Here is a 25,665-nt window from a genome sequence, read left to right as displayed (position 1 = left end):
AAATTAAACAGGCACCAAGACACCAAGCTACAGCCATGTCTCATCAGATGCAAAAAAGGGGGGGGGATCCGAGTGGATAGATAAAATATAACAAAACGCTGTGGCCAATTTGGGCTGCTTAAATGACTGTCTGAAACTGCCAGGGAAAGAGCACAGAAAGAACGTGAATCTAGTCTTTGATATAGAAAATCACAGAGAGATGAGGAAAGAGGGAGAGGGGGTGGAATCTAAGCAATGATGTTCATGTAAGGAGCTGAAAAATATTACAAAATCTTAATCCGCCCAGGGAGACCCTCTGGGGGAGGGGAAGGTATCTTTCAAAAGCAGAAAGAAATTGCCTAATTAGATTTTTTCTTTTTTTTCTTTTTTTTAAAAAAGTGGGTAATTGCCTTCATGTGCTTTCAAAGGCAGCTTAGCAACCTTTTAACGTACGTATGCACTGTGTGTAATAGCAGAGCCTCTCTGAAAGGGGTTTTATACCTTCCCAAAGAGCGTCTGACAGTAAACCCCCAGCAATACAGATGGGGGCGTAATGGGCACTTGGGTGTCGTTAGTGAAAACACTATTCGAAGTTTGCTGGTCAATACGTGTTCACATAAAAGGGCAGCGTTCTAATATTCATAATCCCCAGGCCCACGGGGGCAGGGTTTTAATGAAAGTCTGTAGAGTTCTGGGCTCTGCAACATCAAAGGCGGCAATAAAAACAATAACACGCACACACACACATGCACAACAAAAAAACCACCCCAAACTGCACCTTCTGGCGTACACTTGACAGGCAAGGGGCGCATGGCAAAGGCAGGGTAAGAAAAGGCACAGGGTGGCTGTAGGGGTTGCCTCAACACACCAACCCATCAATTAAAGTGGGGCGGGGGGAGGACAGGAGGGGCCCAAAGTCAGGGACAGGCTAAAAACAAACTGCATGCTGCCTGATGAGAAAAGCCATGTGTTTTCCGCGAGAGGCTCGTGCAAGAAATAAGAAACAGATGTGGGCCGGAGGATGGTGCGCCAGGGACAGCCAAGCAACGCTGCAGCCCCATGCATGCTTTGAATGACAGGATGCATCTGCCTGGGGAGCAGAATAAGCCGCGGTCGAGGGAAGGTGGCCGAGTAACAGAGAGCAACTGCTTGAAAAGCAGCCTCATGAGGAACGGAAACACGGTGAATAAGCAGCGCCACTCCGGTGGAACGATGCCGCTCCCAGCATGCCTTGGGAGTTGTGGGTTCATTGTTGTTTGGTTTCCCTCAGGGCCTATTTTCCGCGTTGTTCCCTCTCGCGTGTAGCTGAGGGAGCTTTTGTACACGTGTGGCTTAAACTGACTTGTTCTGGGGTGGCCAGGGGTACATCCCCGCCCATTCTGACTGGAGAGAGAAAACTGTGAGCCTTCCTCTCCAAGTGCCCCCGGTGGCTATCGTTCCTCGGTTGCCTCAAGACTAGACTAACGAACTACAGCTCAACAACATGTGGCCATCTTTGAAAACAATCCAGAACTTTTTACTGCAGCAGGAATGGAGCTGGCTGGCTGGGGCCACCAGGAGAACGTTAAACCAATGCTCTGTGGTCGGAACCGGCTCCCTATTCTCTCCTGGGCACAATTCGAAGCGACAAAACCCTAAACAACTGAGCCCCCGTCCCCAGTCCCTCCCTCAAGTTCCTTTATAATCTTTGCGATCCACTAAGGATGCCCTTTAATGATACCATCTCTGCATCAGGTTCAGCCAGCAAAGGCAAGGAGACGCACTCTCTCGGCAACAGCCTGCTGTGAGCTTGGGAACTCCGGCCCACAGCAGACTTGGCAAAGTCCTAACCTGAGCATCACTGGGAATAGAACCAAGGGAAGAGCCATTTACTTAGGCTAAATTGGGAAAGCGGGGCAGGATTTCATGCAATAATCTTATTTCCGCACTCCTACCCACTTGCACCCCCCAAACTCTTACCTGCCCTGAGCTTTGGGGATGGGACTGTACATCTGAATAAATGAATGTAGAACAGTAGTAAAATAATGCAAAGCCTACAATGGCTAAAGCACTCGCTTAAATTTCTCTATCACATTCCAGTTGGCACAAACAACATTCACACATAATGCAAGTGGCACGAGAGAGTGACTCGATCGTATTTGTCAGCGTCACAGATGAAAACGGAGGCCTCAGACCAGTCCCGGCAGTTGACTGTGTAAACCCCTCCTTGGTAGGTAACAAATGGATGGAAAGCTGATGAGCTAGATTCCAGTGCTAACATGCATATTAGAATGGGGGTGAGGCAAAGGGAGGGTTACACAGCTGCACCCCCAAAGTGAAAGGTGCGATTCATCTTCCTCCAAGGCTGCAAGCTTACTTAATTCCAAGAGTGGACAACTCTGCAGCCCTGAGGGCCACATCATAAATATACTATGAACAGCTAATTTGTATACTTCAGCGGCCTGCAATTAACAATTTGCCTGTGAGTTTTACTAGCCAGGAAGATACTGAGCTGCAGCTAGTGAGCAAGCTACGCTCTATAGGCTACTCATATCCTAAATTTGCCACCTTCTGCATAACGTATTTTATTCAACTCTTTACCTTTTTTTTAAAAAAAGGAAATAATAAGAATTGCAATACAATGCACACGAGGGTTTAAAAACGAACAAGCAAACTTTTGGCTTATTTTCAAATGCTGGCCATTTCCTTTCCTAAAATTAAAAGGCTGGAATTCTCAGGACTTTAAAGAAAACCCCACAGGACACACACACAAACCTCTCTTTGGGATGTAAGTGCAACACACTGCCATGTTTTAATGTCAGCCAACACCTAGCAAAATGAGAGCGGGTGGCAAGTATCGGGCTGAGTCCAAGATTCAATTAGCTGCAGAAGGATCACCTTCCAGTTTCTCGCACACCTCTGGGGTTAACAGAGAAAGAGATGCGAGCGGCAAGAGATCTTCTGCCGTTTAAAGAGGCAGCCGATGCTCTGAAACTATCCAAGATTCTGTAATTGAATTCAGCATCACCCCCCCCTCCTCTTCGAAATGGTACGGGTGTGATAGGAAGGGGAAGGAAGGGAATTGCCTTGCAGCTAAGCAAGGCAAGTATAAAAGCCTAGACCTGTTGGGGATGGTGAACCCCAGGAGAGAACTTCGTCTCTAGCATGTCAGAAAAGTTCCAGGCTGCACCAGGCAGGAACACAGCGAAGGACTCAAAGGGAATAGAATAAAGCCTTCCCTCTGACTGCCTCCATTCTTTGTCTTCACAATGATTATTTCAAGCCACTTAGGAACAAAACAACAACAAAAACCAGTCAACTCAAGAAGAATAGGTGAAGAGGGTGCCGGGGGGGGGGGGACGACGACAACACACGGTTTGCTTGAGTTAAGGGGCAGCCGAGGGGCAGCAGACACCTGCTTGTGATGGCCTTGTGAGGTGGGGCTGCAGCTGTGCCAAGCCATAATTCCATCAGCAACCTTAGTAAACAAATAATAAATAATGCAAGCCAGTAAACAAAGCTGAAGCATAATCGCAGCCTATGTCAGGACAAAAACTAGCTCCAAATTTATATCCATGCCACGTTTTAAAAAAAAAGGGGGGGGGGAAGCGAGGAAAGGAAAAAAGAAAGGAGGCTCCCATAAATTTACATAACTTTTGAGCATGATGAATGGGCCACTATTGAAACCTTGGAAAATACATCATCAGTAGAGAGGCTTGAAACGGCACAGCTTTGGCTGCTAGTGCCCTTCATACAGGTGGCCTGGACAGTGCTATCTCAAGGCTTCACAGAGAGTCTTTGATAACAGGCGCTTGTGTAGTTCTTAACTTAATTCACCAGGGGGCAACGTAAAGCTGCGGCCTCCCCACGTTGCAGATCTCCCCCCACAAAAGGACAATAATATGCTAATAATCCATCTCATGATATATGAGATGAGATATATGAGTTTAAAAAAAAAACAACCCCAAGGAAACAACTGAGATTACAACCATTCACCCTTTCTTGAAAACCCTTTTTTATTGTTTAGAGGGTGCAACCACCCTGCAGAGATGCGGACTAGGCGATGCAGGAGTATTGAAAAGGATCCATTTGTTCGGCTCTTTTGGAGCTGGGGGTGGAACGTAACTTCAGGCTAAGCTTCTTGTTCCGCCAGTAAATGTCCTCCCACTCTCCTCCCCCCTCCCCCCAGCGCACCCCCTAAATCGGTGCTAGAGATTCTCCCAACCCTAGGGTGTTCATATTTCAAAAAGTGAAAATATGGCAATGTGTTGAGCTTTATTTTATTTTTATTTCTTTTTTTTGCAAAATCTCCACCACACCCCACCGAAGGTTTTTTAGCTATTTTTGGAAAAACACTTCCAAACATGGGCTGCCATGCGCCTGGACCTTTTAACCAGTTTCTGAAAATTCCGGATATGTCCAGGAAATTCAAGACGTATGTCAGCCCTGCTCAACCCTCTGCAGCAGATTTGATGAGGGTGTGAAAGGGAGAGTTCTATTGCTCAAGTGGAAACCCTTGAGATAAGGGGACACCACCACCCGGGGCACACCCAAACACAGTGGCACGTACCTGAGATTTTCACAGAGTCCTGATCCGACACTTTCTTCATTTCTGCTGCGAGCTTGCCTGGTTCTACTGCTTCTATTTTTCCTGGCATGTCTTCAGTTGCTGATAAGGTGGTATACGTGCTGATGACCAATACTCCCAAGCCAATCCACAATATGATCTGTGCAAGAGATGTTTCAGATCCTTTAATGGCAGGTACAAAGAAAGACAGGGTGCAAGGAGGGGTGGTGGTGGAATAAAGACATCTAACAGAAACTACGGGTCTGGGGCCAAATATTAGGCTGGTTATTTCAAAACTAACATGTTAAAGTAACAGTTACAGGTAGGTAGCTATGTTGGTCTGCCATAGTAAAAATAAAAAAATAAAAAATAAAAAATTTCTTCCAGTAGCACCTTAGAGACCAACTAAGTTTGTTCTTGGTATGAGCTTTCATGTATCTGAAGAAGTGTGCATGCGCACGAAAGCTCATACCAAGAACAAACTTAGTTGGTCTCTAAGGTGCTACTGGAAGAAATTTTTTAATGTTAAAGTAAGTCTCTCTCTCTCAGTTTTGCAACTCCTGACCACAGGCACCTCTCCCCTCTGTACTCCACCAGTTTTCCTTATCACTCATCTCTCCGCCACAAACCTCTTCTCTTGTAGTATTATTCAGAACCTTCCCCTCTTCAAAACTTCTTTCATAGACCTCTCTCCCAGCTTCCCTTGCCCTGCTGTCTTCTCAGGTCCCTTGCATTTTCCTTTCCTAAGCCCCTGCCGCTGCTTCTTTTAACCCCTTCTGCCTGTCTTTGCCTCTTTCTCAGTGACTTGGCCAATGGACACCCTTTCTTTCTTCTTTCTGCTCAGCAGTGCCCTCTGTGACATCACGGCAGTTCAACCAACCACAGCAGGGGTTTCAGCAGCACCACTACCACAAACTCCCTCGGAGCATGACAATATAGATTGCGTGTCATTGAAACTGCACTTTACAGTGAAATCACTAACAGTGCAATCCACCAGTGAAAACTATGCATGCGTAAGTGCTTCCGTGAAAGTGCTGTTAAGCTACACTGATTTCCAAATACTTCCATATGCTTAATTCCTGGATTGCACCCCAACTCGTTAATCACCAATGTCTGATATAAGAATCACGACTACCACTTTACAGATGAGGTCTGAACAACTGATATTTTGCAGCGCTTTGTTTCTTGCCACTTCAGATAAAGAAATCATGTGGAAACCTGGCTGTTGGAAATTCTTTATAAAGGATCACTTGATCAGGTATAAAGGTTCTGTAAATCTGGAGACTGTCATCTGATAGGGTTGCCATATTTAAAAAACTGAAAATCCAGAAACAAAAGTTGAGGTTTTGGGGGGGGGCAAAGTTGTTGAGCTTTGCTTTCCTTTCGCCCAAAAGTGTGTTGTTGTTGTTGTTGTTGTTGTTGTTGTTGTTGTTGTTGTTGTTGTTTTGTGCAAAATCTCCAAAATAAATAAAGTTTTTTTTGCTATTTTTTAGGAAACTAAAACTTCCGGCTATGTCTGGGAAATTCCAGACGTATGGCAGCCCTATCATCTGAGCACACATATCCATAGGCGCAGCAAGTGAACATGCACAGACCCACAGAAATGTTTTATGAGACTTCAGCACAGTGGGCGTGGGGAAGCTGTGGTGCTCCAGAGGTTGTTCAATTCAAATTCTCATCCTCCCTCATGATTTGCCATGCTAGGTGGGGCTGAGGGGAAGGGAGAGTCCAACAACATCTGAAATGCGCCAGGTGTCTCACCCTTGCTTTGGGCCCTGCCTGAATACGGTAAGCCTGCACCCATCTTACAACATCTCCACCCTGAACAATGCAGTTTTCTGTGCATCTTGTACATTCCTGTCACAACTGAATTGGGGGGGGGGGACATCAAACTTGATATATGAAATTCAGGTGAGGGAGGAGAGAGGAAGAACCTGCACAGGTGTGCTAGGCCTAGGGGTGTACAGCAATTGCTAAACAAGGCAAAGAAGAGCAAGATGGAAGGACAGGACTACAGACATGCATGATCCCATTAACTGTGCTCTGAAGAGAGCCAGTGTGGTTTAGTGGTTAAGAGCAGTAGACTCAATATCTGGGGAACCGGGTTCACGTCTCCACTCCTCCACATGCAGCTCCACATGGGTGACCTTGGGCTAGTCACACTTCTTTGAAGTCTCTCAGCCCCACTCACCTCACAGAGTGTTTGTTGTGGGGGAGGAAGGGAAGGAGAATGTTAGCCGCTTTGAGACTCCTTCGGGTAGTGATAAAGCGGGATATCAAATCCAAACTCTTCTTCTTCTTCTAAAATGTGCTTGGAGCACCAAACCGATTTGCACAGAATTTGATATTAGATGCAAAAACATCCTTTGGGGGGCACCAAACCGATTTGCACAGAATTTGATATTAGATGCAAAAACATCCTTTGGGGGGCACCAAACCGATTTGCACAGAATTTGATATTAGATGCAAAAACATCCTTTGGGGGGTGGATCTTATTCCACTTTAAAATGATGTCCAGCCATCATTGGAAGGGGATGACTTGAAAACAAGGCAACAACGTGAGCTCATGATTCAGGATTCAAACCAAACCAAACCAAACCAAGATATACTTTCCCGATTGTCGGAAGAGGACTTCTCCGCTCCACGTTCCTTCCTTTCTGTATTCTTCCCCACTAAATTAATCTCTATCCTAAGATTTTTTTTGCGAGTAGATTATGCAAATGCGCGCAATATCGTTTTAATTTTCATGACTGATTGAGGGATTTAGTTGCAAAATTAGAGGGGTCTTGCCTCCTAAGGCAGCAGAATTCTAGACTTTCCTGGTCATTACAGCAGTTTCATTGCTTGTACTGGAATATACCCACACATATTGCACTTTGATTTAAGCTATCCCTTGAAGTTTCAGTAATTTATGGGCTACTGGATAGGGGTGATCAGCTGAGCAGATACACAATAATAACGGATAAACAATATGGGCATCAGGAGCGTTTGCCTCGCTTGAGCAGCAGAGCTGCCAAACTCCAAATGAAAAAGGGTACTGGCAGAGAGAGAGAGAGAGAGAGAGAGAGAGAGAGAGAGAGAGACGAGCGGGTGGATTGTTGGCTGACAGTGAAGGAGATTTAATTAAACTCTGATGTATTATTTTTACCTAGTTAATCACTGTAATTGTCACTGCAAGGGCTTTACACGGAACCTGGCCTGCATGTCAACGATGCCACTATTACAGGTGTTGGGAGAACCAAGAAGGCACTGTCAAAAAACCACGCCAGTAATACTGGCCAAAAGGTGGCAAAGAAGTCAACAGGGATGCAGAAAAGGGCCTGTTAAGTTATAAGGACTCAGGTCACGCACTCTCCCTCCTCAAAGGGCTAGCAGATCAAGCGGAATACCTCCAAGTTGGACTAGTCTTCTTTCATACAGTCATACCTTGGCTCCCAAACGCCTTGGGAGTCGAACGTTCCACCTCCCGAACGATCAAAAACCGGAAGTGAGTGTTCCAGTTTCCGAATGTTCTTTTGGAAGCCAAACATCTGATGGGGCTTCCAATTGTCTGCGGGAGCTTCCTGCAGCCAATCGGAAGCCGCACTTTGGTTTCTGAGTTTGAATCTCTCTCAGTTTTTCTGCTTTTTACAAAGCAGACTATTAAGCAATTCAACCCCCCCCCGCCCCGCATCTAATACACCTGTCTTGCCTTAAAACTACCAATTGTTAAAACCAGTATTATAGTATCCCCAAACTGATGATATTTGAGCAGACACCTACTGACATTTCTTGTGACCATCAAAGTCAACCTCCCTTTTCCCAGCTTAACCTACCTCACAGGGTTGTTGTGAAGATTAAGGGCAGGGGAAAGATGCACAATTCCCTAGGCTTCTTGGAGAAACGGCATGGCAAAAAAAAGAAAGTGAATCTGTTATATATTTTGGGAAGTCGTTTGCTATGGATTTGGACACCTCTTAAGATGTTGTAAACAAATTTTGCATGAAGGTTCCTGAGATAAAAGGGTTAGTTTTCTTCTATGTTTAGATACAAACTGGATGCCATTTTGATCGGTTTCAAAACTTCACCGAGTTCTTTGGTGCCTTAGAATCCCTGAGCAATGGCAGGTAAAAATAAATAAATAAACAAACAAATAAATAAATAAAGTATGACATTATAAGAAGGAATACGGGTGGCCCAATCTAGTTCCTTATTGTCCTCAAGGACTGCTCAGTTTTCAAGGCTTTCAATAATGAATGAGCCTTTCCCAACCTGAACTCAGATGTCAAGGACTGAGCTTGGGACAGTTTCCATGCAAAACTTGTGCTCTATCATTGAGCACAAGTTTCCCCAACACCAGAAGCCGCTTTGTACCAGGGTCAGAACATCAGTGCCTCAATCCCAGTGTTGTCTGCTTGGACTGGCAGGGGCTCTCCAAGCTCTCGAGCCAGAGGGATTAAAGTGTAAACAGGAAAGAGGGGTGGTGCATTCAATAAAGGACAGGCAAACTCCTGAGGGAGATGCACTTCAGTTTCTACTTCAACGTGGCTGCTGATCTTTCTTTCTCTCTCTCTCTCTCTCTCTCTCTCTCTCTCTCTCTCTCTCTCTCTCTTTCTTTCTTTCTACAGTTCTTCCCACCACCTTCTACCCAATACTTTTAGCTGGAGATGCCTGAGATTGGACCTAGGACCTTCTACATGCAAACAGGAGCTCTACCATCACTATGGTCCTTCCCCATGGCAAAGGTGGTAGAGTGTGCATGTGTGTGAGATGCCAAAAACAGGACCAAGTTAGGATGCTCAACCACTGAGTTTTCAGCTTGCAGTTATATCACAGACTTGAAGTCAGGCATTTGGGGTTTTCAAGGCTAGACGTGCTGCCTTCTTCCCCATCGATAAAGATCAAAACTGCGGAGAAGCCAAATGAAGGTTATTCTCTTTTATGGACACTTCTCCACTTAGAAGTACAAAGCAGTAGAAAAAGAAGCAGGGTGCAAACACCGCTGGCTAAGACCCAAAGACGGGCTATGTGCATGCGAGAGAGCAGCTGGAGCTTTATTTTCTCCGCTTTTGATTTGGTTTCTGCAACCCCCACTGCTGATAAGAGAAGCCACCATTCACTTTAGAAAGCAGCTTCTCCCTTCAGCAGTGAGCACAGCCAGACCCAAACGGGGGGGGGGGGGGTCCTATGGGCCTCCGATTCCAAAGGGGGCCTCGGCCAGCATATTCACAATCGCTCACCATTATTTAAATGTAAATACTTAAAATAATCATTTTCCCTATGTATTTTTAAAAAGCACTATTGTATATGAAAATGTGAAAATTATTTATATACTTACTTATTTATAAGACTTCGGAGATCCCCAGGGTAAAAAAGGGGGGGGCACATTATCTACCTGGCCCGGGCCTCTGCCTGGCTCTGCAAGGGCCTGAGCACAGCCGCAGCCAAACAGAAAGCAGAGCTCTGGCTGCACGTGCTGTTCTCCCCTCCGCAAGCCTGTCCTGTCCTTTGTGGGAAATTAACTTTATTTGGCTTCTCCGGTGTATCAATCTCATTAAGTATGGAGCCAACACACCCAAATGCCTCGCTTCAGCTCCCGACATACTCAAAGCTGAAAACTCAACGACCCCATCATTCACCCAAGCATCCCATCATTCACATTTCAGGATCTTTTTTACAGAAGTAATGTCTCCAGTGTTTGCCTGGCCTTGGTCAGCTGCCTAGCTCATAACATTTAGCGTGACTAAGAGGGCTTCAGCCAAGGTAAAGGTAAAGGACCCCTGAACAGTTAAGTCCAGTTGAATTTGACTGTGGGGTGTGGCACTCATCTCCACTTTCAGGCTGAGGGAGCCGGCATTTGTCCACAGACAGTTTTTCTGCGTCATGGGGCCAGCATGACTAAACCGCTTCTGGAAATTGATCTAAATGGATAAATAAGAATACAGTGGTACCTCAGGTTAAGAACTTAATTCGTTCTGGAGGTCCGTTCTTAACCTGAAACTGTTCTTAACCTGAGGTACCACTTTAGCTAACGGGGCCTCCTGCTGCTGCTGCGCTGCCGCCGCCACATTATTTCTGTTCTCATCCTGAGGTAAAGTTCTTAACCTGAGGTACTATTTCTGGGTTAGCGGAGTCTGTAACCTGAAGCGTCTGTAACCCAAGGTACCACTGTATGCAGGAATGGTGGGGAAATGAAAGGAACCAGATAAGGGGAAGAAGGGAAATTGTTGAATGCTTTAATTAAAATAAATATATTAATGGTGGAAATGTATATTTGAATGTGAATGTGATTTTGGAAATGGTAATAAGGAAAATTATATTTTAAAAAAACCCGCTTCTGGCACATGGGACACTTTGACGAGTGCCAGAGCGCATAGAAATGCCGTTTACTTTCCCACTGCAGCGGTACCTATTTATCTACTCACACTGGTATGTTATCAAACTGCTAGGTTGGCAGGCCCCATTGTATGGATTCGAACTGCCAACCTTACGACTGGCAAGCCCAAGAGGCTCGGTGGTTTAGACCACAGCGCCACCCGCGTCCCTGCTTCAGCCAAATCTGGCATTTCAAACCAATATGCAAAGTTCAGCCTTCTGTGCTTCTGCAAGTTTCTGCAGTTTTCCCTCTTCTCCCTCCCACCACCCATTCTCAGTTTCCAGCTCCTCTCATTCTCTATCTCCTGGCCTTCAATTCATTCTCTGAACCACTCCCAACTTTCCTTTGATATAGGCCCTTGTTTGCTCTGCCCCTCCTTGCCTTGCTTGGGGTCCTTTTGCCTGCAACACCCCCTCTGTAAGTCCGGAGCAGTTCAGCCAAGGGCAACTAGGCTCTTAGGATCTTAACAGCTCAGGCCCCTCAGACTGCCCGAACTCTCTGTGACAGCCAAGCGGCTTGGCCAACCTAGTGCCAGAGGCTTTGTCACTCTCACCAAACCCTTCTGCACATTATGTATAGATTAACCTGAAAAGGTTGACCAGTGTTGTGACATCCCCGGCCCCCCTCCCTGCCAAGCTACCCTAGAACCTCATGTTTCTCATCATCACCTCGGGAAAAGCCTGATTTATTAATTCCCAGAAGAAGACGGGGAAAAAGACATATTCCAAGCAAAGGCTTTCTGAAAGGGTTAACATCTTTAAAAGTCCCCTTCCGATTTGCAGGTGACAAGACCGTTAAATATAATGGAGATGACAAGGCATCTGTAGGCAATGAGCAGAAGTGACCTCAATGGAAAAGGGAAGAAAAATGGTCTCTTTTTCTTGAGTTTCCCGTAATGCCAGCAAAGTAATTAACAAGATGGTGGGTGAGAGCACTTAAATAAAAATAAAGGAACTTTGCCTGCTTCTGTGTCACCCGTGGGTGATAGTGGGAGGACAGCCGCAGAATGACAATGAACTGAAGTAGATGCTTGGGAAGGCTGAGGTGCGACGCGAGGTCAGGGAACCATTCCCAAACGGAGGACATCATGGTCCACGGCTGGGGGAAGTGGGGGGTCCCTGGAGCCTTGTGGATATATCAGCAGCAGCAGATGTTGGACGCAATAACCAAAAGGCAAGGAAAGAGCAGGAATGATTTCCAGGTTCAGGGAATGTGAGGCCAAGAGGGGAGTTCCCAAAGTAAATTCCTGTGGTGGTTTGGCCTAATAGGCACCTTGAGAATCACAAATGAGCACATATTCAAATGCTTGTCTTCCTCCACCTGCCCAACCACAATGCTTGGTGGGGGGGGGGGGGAGAGAGAGAGAGACATCAAATCAAGAGCAAAGAGGAGCCTCCTAAAAGCTTCATGAATGGAAACACAATGCCTCATCTACACTCTACATTTAAAGCAGTATCATACCAGTATCAAACTCACTCTGCTCATACGGAACCAAGTGTACACAAACCCCTATGGGCGCAGGTTTTGTCCCTGGAAATGCAACACCGGCTGTTGGTGATTTGGGGGGGGGAATATTCCTGCAACGGCTGCATTAGGGGAGGGGGTTCCAAAAACAAACCTGCAACTGAGCAGGAAGCAACCGCTTTTCTCACATAGTGAAGGTAAATCTGGCTTTAAACAAAGGGCTCCTCCTTCATCACACAGAGGTGCAATCTTGCTCTTTGGACATGCACTTTCACTGTATGATGGGAATCACTATGCTAGGAGCGAAATCTCACCTGCTGCATCACAAGCGTGCACGCGAAAATGCTGTCAGGTGCACAGAAAAAGCAGCTGGCCTAGAACACTAAGTATTATGCATTTCCTGAACTGCTCTCCAGTTCCAGATTGATCTGTGAAGCATAGAGAATCTGACATGGAGGAGTGCAAAGTATTACTGAAATTCAAAGTATGCTGTAGAGATCTACAGGGCCTGGTGCTTCCCCACCCTCTCCTATAGCACTGTCCCCCAAAACCAGGAGGGGATTGAAAAGGGAGGAACAGAGGAAGTTTCCATGCAGGCGCAGCCTCCAGCTGCATGCATGCAGCCCTCCAGATACATAAACTGAGGGAGGGGTCCCCTGTTGCTGCAACTGCTCTATAGATGCTGGATGGGTGTGCGTAGCTATCCAGAGCTGAAGAAGTGACTGTAAGTGGTATCTTTGACAATAAATGCTGAACTATCTGCTATGTGCATCCCTTTGGTGGGGAAGCGCGCTTGACATCCAGCCACACTTGGAATGCTGCATACATTTCATGTTGCCCTTTCTCAGAAAAGCTTGATCTCACCGGAAAAGACATAAGGAAGAACAGCCACAGCAGTCAAGGACTTGGGAGCACCTACAAACAAAGCATTTGGGGATTTTTAGCAGGGGCAGGGGGGAGGCGACAAAGGAGGAGATGACAGAAGACTATAGCAGAACTTGGGGGTTGTCCAGTAAAATTGGTAGGCAGTAAGTTCAGAGCAGACAAAAGTTCATACTGTTTCATGCAAAACATAGCTTTGGGAATGAAGCTCAGGTGGTTGAAAAAAGGTGAGCCAAATTAATGGAAAACAGAGCTCCCAGACATGACAACGGAACCAAACTTCCATGTTCAGAGACAGTATATATTTAATTATACAAATTTGTTTATATCAAGTTCCAAAACAATATTACCCCCCCCCCATCAGCAGGCTTGGGGGAACCCCAGTTTTACAGAGGCACAAAACAAAAAGCAAAAACTTTAGGGGAATCCTCTGACACATTCCAATGAGGAAGGAACATGCTCAGCAACCACAGAATGCCAAGCGTTACATAGTGGACTTCAGCTTGCACGACTGGACTTTTCCTTCCTCTCCTCCCATCTGCAACCCCCGTCCCAAAGGAACCTAGAACAACAATATGTACTAACGGCAATCCCAGATACTGTGTTATGACACTTTTTCAGCCAAAGAGGGGCTACTGTGAAACAAGTGTGAGACACCTGCATTCTCCTGGAAATCCCAAGGCTTGCAAATTAAATATAAATAAATATAAATATAAGGTGGAAGTAGCCTAGTAAGGACTGAGCATGCTCAGTAGCTGCAGAATGCTGAATGTCTGTTGCTGAGTGGGAGGGAGTGGGGAATGCAAAACCCGGGTGCAGCGGAATGGACTGAAGATTTTCTGCAAGAGGGCCTGGAGGGCTGGCACACTGAACAGAAGCCCTCCAAGCCAAAATGGTTTGTCTCACTTGCACCTCTGAATGCCAGGACATGGATAAATACAACAGGGAGGAACTTTCACCTTCATGCCATGCTCATGGGCTTCCCAGATTGGTCACTGTTGGAAACAGGATGCTGATGGACCCAGAGTATGATCCAGGAAGCTTATTCTTAGTTGGTGGCTATTTCGTTACAGATTGTTCAGGGGCCAAACTATGTGACAGAAAGCCACATGTAATGTTAACACGACCTTCTCTACTGCAAAGTGCCCTTGGGAGAGGGTGCTTTGTACCAGAGAAAAAGCGGCAAGGGGGGAGGAAGGGAATGCTTAACTCTTCTCTGCCACTTGCTTTATCCCTACCATTGTTCCAAACCCATGTTTATCTTGCAATTCTGGGCCTCAAATTCACCGCGCTTTGCAATGTAGAAGGGTCTGTTGGGCTAATATTACACACAGCTGCAATGTGACATGTAGCTTGATCCTTAGACATCATTAGTCTAAAAGAGGTGCTAGCTGTCAAGTGAGCAGTGCAAAACAGAGCCTTTTAGCCATGTATGAATCTATACTTCCAGACTAATGTTAATGATGATTAAAAAAAAAAAAACCAGATGCAATTCCTTAAACATTCCAGACTCATCCAGCTGAAAAATATGCGTGGGGGGGGGGGGGCGGACAGTGATGGCTGCAAAATGTGCAAATTTAAGAAGTGAATGGAAACTGTGAACACCTATATAGAAGAAGGGCTGAATGGACCAGGCAGGTGGGAAAGCCCAGCTTAACCCCCTTTTTTGACTTTGCAAAGGTTTAGCATACACTGCCACAGATGCAAAACTTCTGTGCAAACCTGCAATGGCTAGAAATGTGGTCCTTTTTAGAAGAAAAAAAGAGAGTCTCAGTGTTCTGCATTTGCTGCTACAAGATGGCTGCATCTCATGCCACCTGATTGCAAGTCTTTCTAGGCATGTTGGCTACTGCCTTTTCTTCTGCTAACCAGTGTCAGAGAAGAATCTCCCCACCCCAAACATCCATCCTCACAGATTTCCTTCAATGCTTTAATTTGTAAAGGATCAGGTATTTCATGGTAGGCTTGTGCTTTATGAATGTTGTAATCTGCTTTGAGAGCTCTGTTCTAAAAGTGGGGTACAAATCAAATAATATAAAAAAAGAATAGCCTATATATGCAATTCTCTCTCGCCACTCTCAGTGACTTTGCTCTTGCTTCGGGAGGCCTTTTAAGAGAGAAAGGTGGCTAACATTTCCCCATCATAAATCAAGCATTTTTTGCTTGCAGACCTTCGGGCGACTTTCTCCAACCTTCAGTCTGCCCCTAGGTCTGGCCTGCCATGCTAAGTGAGGATACAGGCCTACAACAGGAATCACAGCAAAAAGGGAGCTTCCCAGGTCATCTGCGCCTCTGCAAGCCTAGCCCAGGGTCTGTGCACTTTCCCATGTTGCTCAGTTACTCAATCATATTTCCAGCATCCCGAGCTTTTCAACTGAGCTACCCGTGCCACTTAATCCAAGCTGCCGTTCTTGGTCTCTGGCTCGCTGCCAGCTGTTGACTGACCAGCTGTCTGTAATAATTAACAACTCCAGTTGGCAGAATTAGACACCCTTTTCTCGGCCAACAAAAACATCTGGGGATGTATTTTTCCCTCCCCCCATAGGAATGGTTCTGAGTTGGAGGGGGGGGGAGAGCACATGTTTCATTTGCCTCCTCCAGGATCCACCTTGAACTGTGAAACATACACCATCCTTTGGTACAGGGCACCCAGTTTCTGGTATAGTCCTATGACTGGCAAATGGGCCAGTCTTTGTAAATGACAGGTTCATGAGCTGAGAGAGAGAAGAAAAACTGAGGAGGGATTCATTTACTCATAGGAACAAGCTCGTTTGTAAAACTAGTTTGTTTTAACGAACTATGTGCTGCCCTTCAATTAAAAAAAAATGTTCAGTGTGCTTTGCAACACTATCAATACAGCAGGACTGAAGAAGACGAAGAAGAAGAAGAAGAAGAAGAAGAAGAAGAAGAAGAAGAAGAAGAGGAGGAGGAGTTTGGATTTGATATCCCGCTTTATCACTACCCAAAGGAGTCCCAAAGCGGCTAACATTCTCCTTTCCCTTCCTCCCCCACAACAAACACTCTGTGAGATGAGTGGGGCTGAGAGACTTCAAAGAAGTGTGACTAGCCCAAGGTCACCCAGCAGCTGCATGTGGAGGAGCGGAGACACGAACCCAGTCCCCCAGATTACGAATCTACCGCTGTTAACCACTACACCACACTGGCTCTCAAACAGCTGATGAGGTAGACGAACTAGAAGGCAAATTGTCGATGCAAACCTGGAAGCCGCCGTAGCAGCAATGAGTTATATCGTCAAGGAGCACGTGGGGACACAACAGACCAACTGGAATCTAGAGGTCAACTCTGCTGCTTCCGATCTGCTCTACTGCAACTGTTTGCCTCCTTCTTCTCTTCCCTCACTATGCTAAAGCAGAGGTGGTAGCTGGCAACTGTTTCCTTGCCGTTGCCTCAATACAGTGGTACCTCGGGTTACAAACACTTCGGGTTACAGACTCCGCTAACCTGGGAGTAGTACCTCGGGTTAAGAACTTTACCTCAGGATGAGAACAGAAATCACATGCTGGCGGCGCAGCAGCAGCGGGAGGCCCCATTGGCTAAAGTGGTACCTCAGGTTAAGAAGGGTTTCAGGTTAAGAACGGACCTCTGGAACGAATTAAGTTCGTAACCAGAGGTACCACTGTATTGGCAATTTGCTATGCTGATGCCTCTTGGGCAAGGAAGGGGAAGTGAATTAACCAATTTGTCTGAAAACTACATACAAAGTTGCATGTTGTGGGAGGGCGGGGTGGGGTCAGTGGGAAGGATACTCCAGGCCTATGTAAAAACAGAATATAGGGGCTGCGCTGGCTACCAATTCAAAGTGCTGGTTTTGACCTATAAAGCCTTAAATGGCTCAAGACCACAGTACCTCAAGGACCACCTCTTTCCATATGAACCTTCCCAGACCCTGAGATCATCTCCTGAGGCCCTCCTTCATGTGCCTCCTCCTTGAGAGGTCCAGAGGGTGGCAACATGAGAACGGGACTTCTCTGCTGTGGCTCCCCGTCCGTGAAAGCTCTCCCCAGGGAAGTTCACCTGGCGCCTTCATTACACACTTTTAGGCTCCAGGTAAAAACATTACTTTTTAACCAGGCCTTTGGTTGACCTGATCAACATCCCATACCCTTTAAAACGTCGCTCTTTTAGGGGGGAGCATTACTGGGTTATTGTTTTTTTTAATATATTTTATATAATGTGATATTTTTATGTCAACCGCCCTGAGACCTTTGGGTATAGGGTGGTATCTTAATAATAATAATAATAATAATGGGCAGAGAGAGGGTAACACAAAGGAACTGAAAGTAGGTCATGACAAGGTTAGGCCTGGCCTTGGTGAGTAAGCAACAGGTAGGCCAGTCGCTTTCCCCTTTTAAGACAACCCTGCAGAACTCTATTCTGTATGCACACATAATGGAATGGCCCACATTATTGAGAAAGTTCAGGAAATGTGTAGATGGGTCAGGCACCATAGTGTTTCCTTGGTCAAGTTTCCCACTAGTTCCTAATCACAATTCCCCTACTGCTGTCCCTCCTCAGACACCTCCCAACCCGCTTCAACAGATCCTGATTCATGGCTCTCTTTTAGCTGTTGACACAGGAGAGATGTCCTTCCTGAAGCTGTGCACGAGCACACAGCCGAAGAATCCCTGGTTGGCCTGCATAACCTGTTGGCCTAGTGCTGTGGGCAGAATGGTAATTTCTTTCAAGACAGACATTTCCGCTTTGCTTGCTTTGTCACTGGCCTGCCAGGGTCAAGCAGTCAGCAAGTCCCAAGTTTTTTGACTGGGAAGCAGCTGACACTTGCCTCTGGGCAGCTAATATAAGTGAGTGTGTGTGTGTGTGTGTGTGTGTGTGTGTGTTTATTTTGCTGTGCAGAAGTCTTCCGCACAACCTGCATAAAAGAGCACCTTGTGACAGACATGCTCCTTCCCTTCAAAAGCCCAGGCTCTACCTATAGTTAATGTAGCATTAGATCAGGACCAACGATTGGCCCAAATGGCCTGTCCAACTTGCTTACTCTTTGGCGCTGGCACAAGGTAATGTGGATCACATGGTGGAATGATAAGGGGCAACTGAAGACGGAAGGAATGAGGAAGTTCCGTACAGCGATGCAAATCCCCAATGCCTCTCTACAAAACCATGTCTCAATAATAGCCTGCGCATCTTCTCCACGTTTGAGATGCAAAAGCTGTTGAGATCTCCCGGAGGAGCGGGAAGGTGAAAATTATATTTTGGACACGATACTGTCGTGGAGGAACAGGACATCCCTGGAGCTTGAACATCCTGCTCCTGCACAGTAAGGTCATTCAAAAAATCCTTCTCGGTTAACACAGCATATATGCAAGAGAAAGCATGAAAGGCTTAGGTAGTTCTGTGATGTATCAGGGCTCAGGTGAGTAACTTCATTGCCCTACTGCAGCTTTACATCCATGGCACTGACACTACAAAATCTGATTTTAAAAACCTACGTATTTAAGGGCCCCTCAAAAAACCCTCTTCCACTGCTGAGTGCTAGCAGACCTTTAACCTCAGAGCAATGACAGCATGCCTGAGAGTATTTAAATTTTGGTCAGAGAGAATGACAAGCACACCTTGATTTCAATTCCATTTTTTAAAAAGTAGCGCGGTAGAGGGGAAATGAAAAGATGGAAGCCAGTCTTGAAGGAGGCGAAAGTTGAAAGTGGCACGAAAGTACAGTATTTACTTGAATCTAACACACACCTCAATTTTCAAAACCTTGAAACCCCAAAAGTGTTTGCTGGTGAATATGAATGCGCCCACCAAATCTAATGCGCACCCTAATTTTCGAAAATGTAATTTGGAAAAAAAAAGCTGTAATTACATTCGAATAAATATGGTAACAGTCTTTGAATGAACCAGGACTTTAAAGGTGGGCTTTTTATATTAAAAATGCTTAGAACAAAGAGAAATATATTCCTGTAACAACACTGCATCTTTATGCATAGTTCTTTTCTTATGAATAATTTGTTGTTGTTGTTGTTGTTGTTGTTGTTTTGCTGGAACCCGAAAGTCAACAGTCAGCAACAGGGCACACAATGCTAAGGAGGGGTGCCAAGTTGAAACATTGGGGCTCTTAAGGTCGTTTAATACTGCATGCAATTTCCATGCTGGAAATGCTAAGGCATGGAGCACACCGGCCCCGGAGACTGCAGGCAGCTATTAATGTGCTTCTCAGGCTGCAAGTGACAAAAGCGGGGGCATTCCAAGGTTACCCAGGCTAAAATGTGTGCTTGCATGTATGCACACAAACACTGCTAGCTGTGTGTTCAAAGTCAGACTGCAATGTCTCCCACCCATGTGGAACAGGAGGTCTGATTGGGTTCCTTGGCTGCAGGGAAATTAACCAAGTTCCCAGGCTCTGTTGCAAGCAGGAAACGGGGTAGGAGTCAATTAGCATCAGCACTGACCTGCGAGCAAAGGGCATTCTTGTGGATCTTCTTGTAAATGAGAGCTGGGCAGATAAAACAGATGAGGCTTCCCATCGTTGCACCTGTTAGGCCCAAGATGGTCTGCACTGGCAAAGAAGAACAAACAAACAAACTGTGAGCAACAGCTCTAGCCAAGACAAGAGATTGCGTTCCAGTTAACTGTTCCTTTAACTCAGTGGTTCAAAGGGAATCCGGAGGCAAAAGCTTAAGGTCACTTAGCACGGATCAGACACTCCTTGACCACTCATGAGCAGGACGGTGAAGAATGTGCCTTCCTTCCCCCCGTATGGCTGTGGGTAACACGGGGATTGTAATCCACTTGACAGTGACAGCACAAGATCACGCCATTACGCTCTGCATTCCTTAGCGTGACAAAGTGACACCCGTAGTGGCATACTCACACTCACTAAAGTGGATTAGAATACCCGCTTCACCTTTAAGTACGTGTTGAAGGGCATGGGAAGCACACTTCTAAGCATCCTGATGGTTTGTATGGTCGGATGACAAACGGCACTTAAGGGAAAACTAATTCATGATAAGTGAATTTTGAATATGCACTCTCTGAGTCTGGATTTCTTAAGGTTATCATGAGGTGTAGAACTTCATCCTTCATGCTGGAGCTTTGAATCGAGATAAAACCTTGAGACAACTGGCTGTGGTTACCCATTGCAACAAAAAACCCAGGAAATCCATTTTCCCTTTTCCAGGCTTCCTCAACCTCGGCCCTCCAGGTGTTTTGGGCCTACAACTCCCATGATCCCTAGGTAGCAGGACCAGTGGTCAAGGATGATGGGAATTGTAGTCTCAAAACATCTGGAGGGCCGAGGTTGAGGAAGCCTGCTTTATTCCTTCTACCCCTCCCTTTCTACAACCCAGGTGCTTTTTTAATCCTACCCAGTGAGGCAGGCTAGGGCAAGAGATAATCACTACCTGGGTGAGGTTCATAGCCAAACAGGGATATGAGCTTTGATATCCCATGCCCTAGTCCAATACACTAACCATTACACTGCACTGGCTCCCAGACCTTCTGCAGATCTTGATCCAATTTTCTACCTGGATAAGTTGCTTACATGAAATCTGACAAACCCCTCTGTAGCTCAGTGCTCCTTCTGCCTCTCCTACAAATATATATGACCAGATCTTGAAGATGACACCAGGCAGATAGATATTTGATGTCCTCGTCGGTACTATGTACACCAAGATGGCTGTAAGCAGCTTAGAGAACAGAATGTTAAGCTAGGCTTAGTCCTATTTAGAACGATGACCATTTCAAAGCAAGATGTCCCAGAACTATAAAAAAATCCTTGGGGATAAGAATGCAAAAGAAATGGGTGGAAACAAATATGGAGGGCACAGCCAAACGAAAGAAAATGGTGCACCGATAATAAGCAAACGTTCAGAAGTATAATCACTCCAGTTCAGTGCACAGACACACATCTCTGAATGCAGAGGTATAAAGAAACAGCACACAGACACATATTTAAACTTATAATACCATATGCCGCTATGCAACACCCACAATCATCGGCTCAAGAGGTGGTAGCTAGTAGCAGGCTGCTTATCGACACCCACATACTGTAATGCATGATCTAAGGCAGTTACAAATGTTTATAATATCATCATCTAACTGTGCTAAATTGCACTGGGAGTGGGGGGGGGGGAGAGTTACAGCATTTAAATGGCTTGAACTATGCATAAAGACTTGCTCATTCCCTGTACTGTGTCATGACCAGGAATTACTTCCTGACTAGCCTCTACTGAAGCATCAAGCAAAAGCAGTAAATACCTGCAGAGAGGCATTTCCTGCGGCTGTGCCAATATTGTTTTTTATTTGAACAATGTATATGCCACTTAACTAAAACAGTCTTTAAGCAGTTTACAAAGATACAACACAAAATATAAAAAATCAGCTATTGTAGAATGCCCCTAGCATCTAAGCATCTTCTATAAGCATTATGAAACTTTTCTATTTGAAATAGATTTCAATAGCTATAATTAAACTAATGTGATCATTTCTATGTGCATTTCAGAATACCGGTAACTGAATATACATTTTATGCGCGTTTAAATCTTCATAGGCACATGGGAGGCTTTTATATGTGTAATTTAGCCTAAAGTCATGCAAACCTGCTACAAACCCTAAAGACTAGAGATGGGGAGAGGCGAAATGCAACTAATTAAGAACCAGATTTCACTTACCATTCGGGATCATGATTCCTCCAACCATGGTTCCAAACACAACTGCTAGTGTCAGGGCTTTAAATCTGAGAGGTGGCATATAACCACCTGCAGCAAATGTCCCATCTTTTTGCTATTTAAAAAAAAGAAGAGGCTAATTAATCAATCAGTTCTTTTAATGTTTTTTATTTAGACAAAAAGGGATTTTCCTCTCTGTTTCTGGGAACCTGTCTCTGATGTCTACACACCTGGAACCATTTGAACTACAGTCTCCTCCCAATATTCCCAATCAATGATTTGATATGATGTGGGCATTACCCACTGAAGCCTAAGCTTTATACCTGTAAGTTTCTAAATTAACCATACCAGTGTGGCTTAATGACCGCAGCCTGCAATATCATGTAGGCTATGAGATCACCACTGCTGGTCAGCTACTGGTGTTTAATATATGAGATAGACTCATGACATGCAAAGTTTGTTATAATTGTGATGATTATGGCGTACAGCTGATGAAAACCCCAAAGTTGAAATTGTTAATTTGGGATTCTCATCAGCTGTACGCCATAATCATCACAATTATAACAAATAAAGGCTTGACATATCTCGCTTTGCATGCCATGAGTCTATCTCGTATATTAGTTTCATCTTTTAAGTTGAATTACTGAAAGAAATGAATCTTTCCACGATATTCTAATTTTTCGAGTTTCACCTGTATGCAACAAGTCATTTGACTCCTTGTCAGACTCCAAAAGCCACCTATAGATGTTAGAAACCAACCCTCTTTTCGCTCCCAAATAACTCAGTGTCTCCTGTTCAAATGCTGTAGGTCGGATTTTGATTTTGTCTTTATATGCCTATCACAGCTCTCATAACCAGCTTTAAATGTGTGTAAAAGTTTTTTTTCAGGACCTGGAAGCGAGTTCTTCTCCAAAACAGTGGATCACCAGAAGTGACATTTATACTTCAAACCAATATGCAGATACAGTGGTACCTCTGGTTAAGAACTTAATTTGTTCTGGAGGTCCGTTCTTAACCTGAAACTGTTCTTAACCTGAAGCATCACTTAGCTAATGGGGCCTCCCATTGCCACCACCGTGCGATTTCTGTTCTCATCCTGAAGCAAAGTTCTTAACCCGAGGTACTATTTCTGGGTTAGCGGAGTCTGTAACCTGAAGCGTCTGTAACCTGCAGTGTCTGTAACCTGAGGTACCACTGTACTTGAACCAGCAGTCATAAAATAGTTCCTGCGGCCAAGATCCACCTGCAGAAATAATTCTACTTTGCTAGTTACATCATGTGTATTCCCCCCCCCCCCAGTAGTATGTACAGTTGTTACACAGAAGAACACAAGGAACCTAAGGAGGGGAATACAATGCATTAGAGTAGCACAAGTGTCAGCTTTCCATATAGCAGGTTGGGAAACAAAGTGGTTTAAGGCACAGAAAAGGAGGTAATTGCCACTTCCTTTCCCTATACTAGAGGGGGGAATCTGTGGTCCTGCAGATGTTGCTGGACTCCAACTTCCAGCCATGGATGAGGAGAGTCAGAGTCTGACAACATCTGAAGAACCACAAGTTCCCCATCCCTACCCTAGGATTTGGTCACACATTGCGACAGCTGGTCTGATACCACGTTGTTTGTCTACAATAGAGTTCAGTATGTTTTAGGTCATGTACTAGGGCTTGCTGATCAGAAGGTCGGCGGTTTGAATCCCCGCGACGGGGTGAGCTCCCGTTGCTTGGTCCCAGCTCCTGCCCACCTAGCAGTTCGAAAGCATGTCAAAGTGCAAGTAGATAAATAGGTACCACTCCGGCGGGAAGGTAAATGGCGTTTCCATGCACTGCTCTGGCTCCCCAGAAGCGACTTTGTCATGCTGGCCACATGACCCAGAAACTGTACGCTGGCTCCCTCGGCCAGTAATGTGACATGAGCGCCGCAACCCCAGAGTCAGACACGACTGGACCTAATGGTCAGGGGTCCCTTTACCTTTTTACTACCTTATGGCACCCAATCACCTGAATTACCGGTACATGGATAATAGCCTGCGGCTGTTTCTACAGGCACTATAGTTATGCCCAGGAAGGCTTGCGGCAAGTATCACCATTTCTCCCTGACCACCCTGAAAACTACTTAATGCTATTTTCCCATAGAAACATAACCACTTTCTCCTTTTTAGTCAAATATAGCAAATCTTGCTCAATACTACAGTTCCTGGTGACGAAGAAATGAGGAGACATCAGACCAAAACGCCACTAAGTGTGACCACCACCTCTAAGCCTGGAAGGGAGTAATTTTGCTCATTCTTTTCACGTGAAAGATAAAAGCGGGGAGGGGAGACAACAGAGAAGGGCAAAGATGTGCGGACACTCCTGGTTTAAGGTGGGGGAAGCCTAAAAACATCACAGTTAAGTCAAGAACAAGGAACTGTACTGAACCACAAGGACTTTACCTGCTGTTCAAAGAGAAGGGTATTCAATGCCTGCCGGCAGGGCAGAATCATCATAGGGAACCCAAAAGCTACAGACATCATGAACCCCACACGGATCATCTCGGTCACTACATTCGAAGGGAAGTTCATGAGCACATTCCCCTCAATATCTCCGGTGTAGCTCACATAGCCGAAGAACCCCACCTGTCCAAGGAGGAAAGGGGAATTACTTTCAGTGGTTACATACATTTTGTTCAACAGAAAGAATAGAAAACTGGGTGTCCCTTGGGCATGTCCTCAAGACAGTGGAAGACTATCTTCAATTAATCACATCTTTATCCCACACTCCCAACTGATTAGTCCAAATCCTTTATGCTCTGGCTCATTAAAAAAGAATCCGAGATCTCACATCACTTCTGCTGGGTTTCCCTATACATTTCCAAATTCCAATGTATCCTTCCCAAGGCTGGGTGACCAGAGCTGCATGCGGTATTAAAAGAGCAGATGCAGAATGGATTTATGACAGAGTAAAACAAATCCTCTACTATGATACAAAGCAGTGGGGTGACATTAAGTCATTCCAAGCACCTGGCTATGACAACATGTAAGGATGCCTTCCAAAAAGTGACAATATTGCAATAACTTCACATTTTCCCTGACATCTCAAATGCGAACACTCACTTTGAAGCCATGACCACATTTTTATCATCATGGGTAGAGATAATGACCTTGGAGTGTTCCAAATACTGCTATGGAAGTCAAGATAGTAACCAAGGGAGTAGAAGTAACCGACCCCAAAACAGCAACTCTCCCTTGTCATGATGTTCTCTACATTTAATTGACTTTTATGTGATATATTTTATGTGACATGGCATACATCATGTTTTCCTAGTAGCCAACAAGCTTATAATGAAGTACTTCAGGCTACTCTACAAAGGAAGGGCAGGATAAAAATCTGAATAATGATGATGATGATGATGATGATGATGTTACAAGTGTGGTAAATTGCATTCCCATGTTCCAAGCCCAACCAATGGTATTAATAGTTTGATGGTACTGAGAGGAGAGGAGCGACTACAGCTCAGCAAAGGAGCAACTCTAAAGAAACTAATCTAAATGAAAACAAAAAGAAAAAAAGAAAGAGAAAAGAAAGTGTAGAGTCCTCTGTCAAAGTTAGCTTTTAACCCTTGTCTCACACAGAAAGTGGTGGACCCTCCATGCTCTCTCACCTGGGAGTTTTGCTTTCTTCTCCCAGTCTCTCCCTTCCCTATCTGTCACTCAGGGTCCTTCCATATATCCACCACTTTCATGTGTGTGTAATCCTTAGACCCCAATAACTTAGGCCCAGAGCAGAGGACAACAAAGGAAAACAAAAGGGAAAAAA

General features: G+C 45.2%; 1 protein-coding gene across 4 annotated transcripts in view; it reads right to left on the bottom strand.

Moving 5' to 3' along the window:
- SLC38A10 (solute carrier family 38 member 10) overlaps window positions 1-25,665 on the bottom strand; it is a 76,109-nt gene that overhangs the window by 17,613 nt on the left and 32,831 nt on the right. For all 4 annotated transcript variants that reach the window (XM_033138978.1, XM_033138980.1, XM_033138982.1 and 1 more), the window contains 4 exons: window positions 24,303-24,485; window positions 21,875-21,986; window positions 19,655-19,761; window positions 4,529-4,685 (listed from right to left, as the gene is read on the bottom strand). In XM_033138978.1, the coding sequence (XP_032994869.1) occupies window positions 4,529-4,685; window positions 19,655-19,761; window positions 21,875-21,986; window positions 24,303-24,485 (559 nt within the window). The remainder of the gene's footprint in view (window positions 1-4,528; window positions 4,686-19,654; window positions 19,762-21,874; window positions 21,987-24,302; window positions 24,486-25,665) is intronic.

This window comes from Lacerta agilis, chromosome 2, assembly GCF_009819535.1.
Source record: "Lacerta agilis isolate rLacAgi1 chromosome 2, rLacAgi1.pri, whole genome shotgun sequence".
Lineage (NCBI taxonomy): Eukaryota > Metazoa > Chordata > Lepidosauria > Squamata > Lacertidae > Lacerta > Lacerta agilis.
Note: the sequence above shows the minus strand (reverse complement) of the source record. Positions and strands in the feature narration are given on the sequence as shown.